This window comes from Porites lutea, chromosome 4 (genome assembly GCF_958299795.1).
Source record: "Porites lutea chromosome 4, jaPorLute2.1, whole genome shotgun sequence".
NCBI lineage: Eukaryota > Metazoa > Cnidaria > Anthozoa > Scleractinia > Poritidae > Porites > Porites lutea.
In genome coordinates, this window is record NC_133204.1 from 37,888,673 (window position 1) to 37,894,855 (window position 6,183).

General features: G+C 40.0%; 1 protein-coding gene across 1 annotated transcript in view; it reads right to left on the reverse strand.

Moving 5' to 3' along the window:
* Positions 1-5,966, reverse strand: part of LOC140933489 (uncharacterized) — a 48,765-nt gene extending 42,799 nt beyond the window's left edge. The window contains exons 1-2 of the mRNA XM_073383065.1: positions 5,798-5,966; positions 4,635-4,845 (exon numbers count right to left, since the gene is read on the reverse strand). Of these exons, the coding sequence (XP_073239166.1) occupies positions 4,635-4,845; positions 5,798-5,833 (247 nt within the window). The 5' untranslated portion in view covers positions 5,834-5,966. The remainder of the gene's footprint in view (positions 1-4,634; positions 4,846-5,797) is intronic.
* Positions 5,967-6,183: the final 217 nt, after the last annotated feature.

Genomic DNA, 6,183 nt, shown 5'->3' on the forward strand with positions numbered 1-6,183 from the left:
AGCCCTGTTGTCATAAACCGTAGAGGATGTAGCCCAACTTATCATACGCAAAAAGAAGATTGCGAGGTAGATGATAAGAATGATGAAGTCTAGCATGTTCCAGCGATCACTAAAAACAGACAAGTTTCAGTCTTATGAACATTCACCCAAAGAATCATGAAACACAAATTTTAATATACACGAAAACGTGCACTACAACTGTGATCTGCCTAAATATGAAGTAGCGAATAACATTATTTTTACCAATTATTCTTTACTTACTCGTAACTTTGTTTTAACTATTTTTTCTGCCGAAAACAACGAACTTATTGCTCGAAGATTAGATAAGAAATTAGGAAGCGATTTATTCTGCACGAAACAGGATTTCCTCGCTAACAGTTTTTCACGTCTTACTTTACCGACGGCCGAGTATTCTTCAGGATATTCACTTTTCATGTCGTATTCGATGATTTGTTTTTGAATTGGTTGAGTATGTGTGTATAAATACACGAAAATCAAGGGCCTCGATTGGGGAGGAAGTTTAATTTACTTCATTACCGAAGAGCAAAACCGTGATGAACATGGAGCGTTATTTCATTTATCGCCGAAAAAAAACGGCCTGCTCATCACAAGACACAGTTGCATACAGTGAACGTTTACAACAACCGACCAGTTAGCCTCACCATTGAAGTTTTACTCATAAAGATTCCTCTTTTTTAACCACTATTCATTTATTCCAAAGTAATCAACGCTTTCAAGCGATAGAATTCGTAGACCGACCCGTTGCAGAAAAGCTCGACATCTTCCGCATTAATCCTTCCTAAACTTTCTTCAAAAAACATGCTGTCCTGGTTATTTTTCAACTGAAATTTCAACTGTTATGTTTTAGCTGAAAATCACCTCGCGTAAAGGGCATTTTGTCGAGTTTTGCACTCGGAGGTCACATTCACTAAATAAGCCGAAAGGCTGGCTACAGAAAAAGCGGTCCATTATCACGCGAAGCGCTATAAATTCACGAATAATCGACCGATTTGCTGCAAATTGCGATCAGCTAAACCGTAGATAACCTGTGCTCCTCTGTATCTTTCTCGCTGGCTTCCCAACCCATCGCAACTGCACGATAATTACCCGTTCATCGACAGCAGTACTTGACCATTTCGCCCTGCCATTTGCCGCATGGCGGAAACGGCTACGTACGAGATTTGAATTTCAATCTTGGTGACCGTGTCATCGCAGAAATTCCATACTTGTTGCTTCTCAGCCTCTGATTGGTTAAAAACAAATTTCCCACGCGGCATGACCAACCAAAAGCACTACCCAGATCTTGGTAGTGAGACGTCATCATTATGGAATTTCTACGCTCGTTACTCAGACGTCATTTTTGTTGGGAAACCAGTACTGGCGTCGCGAAATTTCGGCTGTTTACACTGGCTTAGGGCCTCTTCACATGAGCCCTGTTGACCAGACTAACCTGGTTACCGCGATGAATTTCGCCTTGTGTCCATATGAGAAATTTCAGCCCGGTTTCCGAGATTAGATACGGCCAAAGATCCTGGGGACAAGTTCTGGCGCTAAATTCGAGAAACAAAGCAAACATGGCGAAACACAACAATTATAACTCTTGCGCCTATCATAGCTTCGGTAACTCTTAAAGCTGTATCACTGCAGTTGAATGGGATGCTTCTGATGTGGACAGCAGGCAATGCAAGATGATGCCATCCGGACCGCCAGAATTCATCCCGCTTTCATCCCGGTAACCGGGCTGAAGTGTTCATATGGGAAAATTTTTAGCACGCTCACCAAGATCCCGGTTGGAAAAACCTAGATCTCGGGGGCCAAGCCAGCCCGCTCTCTCATCTGAACACATCGAAAATTTTACAAAGGATTAAGAGGTAAACCGAGATCTCGAAAACCGGGCTTATGTATGAGGAGCCCTTAATCATGTACCTGAAATAATTAATAAGCCTCTTGCGAGTTACATTTTCCTCCGCTGTCATTACAACTTGTACATCATCAGGAGACGCACATACTTCGTAGCTTGAGCCTCGATATAACCTTTGCCTAGATTCCTTCCCTGGAGTCCAATGTAGCTCCAGGGGTTCTTTCCTTCGAGACTTCTTGACGCTCATAAATTGGTCAATTTCTATCACAATGCGCCCGATGAAAAAAAGAAAAATGACCCATTCAAGCTGTGTGAAGGCAAGGGTTGAAGGTGACAGACAGATGTCAAAGTGCAGGCCAAGCAGAGCTAAGTAACTCAGCGAATCACGAAGGAAGACGAAGTATGGAGTTGTGAAGTAGTAAAGGTAACGATCTGTTGAAGAATATTAAAAAAAATACGCAAACAAGCAATATAAAGAAATATAAGTAGAGTAAGACTGAATGACGCATGAATCAGTATATTCAAGACGTATTGGTATTTACCAAATAAATTAGTGGATAGCCATGTGTTGCGCGTTTTGATTGGTTCCTTTAACTCGGAATATTCCAGGCTATTTACTGTTTTTTGGAACGGGAGTAAATATAACTTTTAGAGATAAATGAAGCAGCTATTCCTGCCAAGAAAAAAGCTAATATGTTATACTGATAGAAAGAAAACTATTTTCTCACTGGATTTGCAACAAAATCATAAAATTGCACCCCAACAATCCGCGAAAATACCTTTCCAAGCTCTTTCTTAGCGAATTCTTTATTTGCAAAAAAAACTGCTTTTTCATTTTCCTTTTATTTGCAAATTAAAACATAGCTTTTTCCTTTTTTTCGAAATGATTTAAATGATTTGGTAAACTTTAAAACAACTATTTAAACACGACTGCTACCCAGATTACTGAAGTACTCACCAAATATGTCTTTTCCCTCTTCGCCTGTAAAACAGATTAGAAAATTAGGAAATATTTGAACAGAAGCAGAAACATCGCGGTAGAAGGAGAAAGTTAAGAGTGTCAAATTACAACATCTTAAAGCAACATTTTCAAGCATTCAGCATGAAAAACGATTTCAGTTACCATGTATGATAGCTTTTCCTAATGTTTTTGGTGCTTCGTATTCCCCAAAGTGAAGGGCAGTCTTGTTCTTGCTTGCAATTTTTTTCATTTCTGAAAGTGTGGTGTCTGCTCCAATACCCACGGAAATAATCCGTGCTCCAATTTCTTTAAGTTCGTCAACTATTGGATGTAGATCCTCGGTTCCATCATCTCGAGACATTCTTACTTTGCCATTTGTAAATACGATAAGGAGCTAATAAAAGAGCAAAAGAGATCCTCTGTGAGTTAAGTCTTAATCTGAAACACCTCCCGTATCTGAAGCCCGGGAAAGATACTCCCTATAGTGGCCAACGCAGGGTGGCTACGCCCGAAAGGCAGGGATATTGAGGCTTCAAGTATATGATAGGAGGGGGATTTCATGGGCTGAATGTCCAGTATAGGAAGGGGTGGAGAAATCTATCATGTTGGTATTAACTTAATGGTTATTGTTAAAGTATTTGGAACATATATGTACACATTTTAGGGCATTGAATATAACAAGAAAACGCAAGAGCCATAATAGGATAGGTCCTATTATGATCTCTTGGAAAACGTTATAATTAGTAATTTATTCATATTAAAGAGACAGACCAAGGGATGAAATGTTCTTTTGTCGCTACGTAAGAGGGGTTCCATTTGTCGATGGAAGTGTTCGATAAAGTTACCGTTAGTTTCCGTTTCCTCGTGGAGGAAACTACCCGCATAAGGCTTTGATAAGTACCCCCGGTGTCTGAAAGCTTTCATTTTAAAGGTAAATAATAATTTTTGAGGGTGTCAGTATTACCTCGGCTTTTGAGAAAAAAAGTTGACTTCGCATTCTGAATCTCATATTTTTGTCTGTTACTGCTTAGCCTGCGTAGCGGGCGCCGGTTATTGGTCCCTTTTTTTATGAGGCGCGCGAGGGGAGCACGCAAAGAGGAAAGAAGGGCGCCTCCTTTCCTCCTCTCGCGTGTGCTCGTCCTGGAAATTTCTCCCTTCGTCGTCCTAAAAAAAGGGCACCTGCTTCGTACTAAAGAAAATAACAGCGCCTACCACGCAGGCTAGTTAGGGCTCGGAACCTATGGAAATTAAATTCGCGCGATCAGGAATCCACCATCTATATCAGGTGTTGTGGCGTGGCTTAGAAATAAAGTTTAGAATCCTACCTTCTTTGAGTCTTTACGAACACTGGAACTCTTAAAAGCAGCTAGGGCAGCACTTAAATCCTTGTACAACCAGGAAGGAGAAATCAATTTTTGCATTGCCTCGACCCTGTTAAGCAGTTCAGTTTCACTCGCGTAACCTTCTTCAAAGCTAATTTCGCTGGTAGATGCATTGTTAAAGTCACGTAAAATCACACAGTACTTTGCAGAATAGAGGCCGTATTTTTGGATAAGAAAACCGATCGTCCTCTTGATAAGACCGAACGCTTCGTCTGCAGCATCGCTGGTCAGCGTCACGACAAAACATATATCTGTCTCTGCAAAGAAATTACACCATCAGTGACTGGTTACAAACACTAGTGAAGGTAACTCATAGTAATGTACTAAGTGGAAAGTTAAATTAAATCATTATAAACCTTCTAGGTAATAGATTTTTTGTAATCTGATCTCGTGATTTCAATAAATAAAAAAACCGTCAACCCTTACAAACCTCTCAACTTCCTTAACCACAAGTATATGAAGTGAAGAATGTAGAAAAAGGCGAAGAGAAATGGAAATACGACAATATCAATAACAGTCCAGAAGCTAAGTAGCATATATCCCCAGCGTCTGAGAGACGTCCACGGCTGCTTTCGCACGGCGTTAAACGAACGGTACCACCTTGAATTTAGCAGGTTATAAACAACTGGGTGGGATACAAACTGAAAAAAAAGTAAAAAAGGAAACCGAGCTAGAAAAAAGGAAAAGTCGTTCTCTGTTAGAAACCAGGCAATGAGTGTGAATCTCGCAACAGAAAGGAGAAGTCGTTACGTCACGTTGCCATGGTAGCAAAATTTCGGGATGAGAACAAACCAAAAACGTCACTTACAAAGTGAATTCACACTGTTCAAAACTTCATCGATTTTATTCAATTTCATTAAATCTGTCAAATGTTGGCGAAATTTCTGGGGTTGAATCTGAAAGGACGGTATCTAAGTTTACAAAAAGGAAGAGAAAATTGTTGTGTTGTGTTCACCTGCTGCATAAAGCGGGCACGTGAAATTAGGAAGTTTTACGTCGGCTAAGAAATGTACAAAAAGGCGTGATGCACGTGCAAAGTTGTTTTTTTGCTAATCTTAACCTATATTGACCACTCCAGAAAATATCATAGCATTCCATAATGCTCTTTGTTTGTCACCCCAAAGTTTGCATAAGCAGTGTCTTCAGTTTCTCTTGGGAGTTAAAATGGCCCCAAGAGAAACTGAAAACAATGCTTATTCAAATTTTCGGGGTGACAAACAAAGAGCATTATGGTATGTTATGGTACTTTCTGGAGTGGTCAAATGCTATTTTGCCGTTCTCGTTGTCGTCGCCATCGTCGATGCTTATTGTTGTCATCCAAAAATTTTACTACCATGGTAATGTGACGTCACACTTCTCCTCTCTATTGCTCTCTTACAAAAGTGTTTTCTTGCGCTATTAATAAGTAGCGTGGGTTTTAGAGAGTTGGCAATTAAGGGAGCAGAGACGCCTAGCTAGTGGCTTTCCACTTTAAAAATAAAACATGCTTTTTTGCAAAGTCAGGGTTGCTTGGCGGTTTGTACTAAATCGAAAGGAAAAGAATCAAGAAAGGAGTTTTAAGATACGTGCCGGTCAGGTGGCCGTATATATCACCTTCTTTTGTCCTTCATCAATGGCTTTATCTACCATAAAATCCAAACAACTTTTAAACGTGTGCCTGGTATCACTGTCCGATCTCAGCGGGTCTACGAAAGCGTAAGTGAATTCGTTAAGTGAGTTCGACAGCGTTTGAATTTCGTCTGTCTCAGGATTTACCGCCTTTTCCACTAAACCTTTAAGGGTTTTGTTCACCTATAAAAAAACAAATAACAAAATCTTTTTCAAAAAATCAAAACTCAGGAAAAGAAAAGATACAATTGATAGTGTTACCTGCCGTTAATCTAAGAGGTATTGGGGAGAGGAATTCTCAATCAGAACACATGATTTAGACCAAGAGTACATTGTAATTCCTCATTTTCCTCAGGGATATAAAAGTGAGC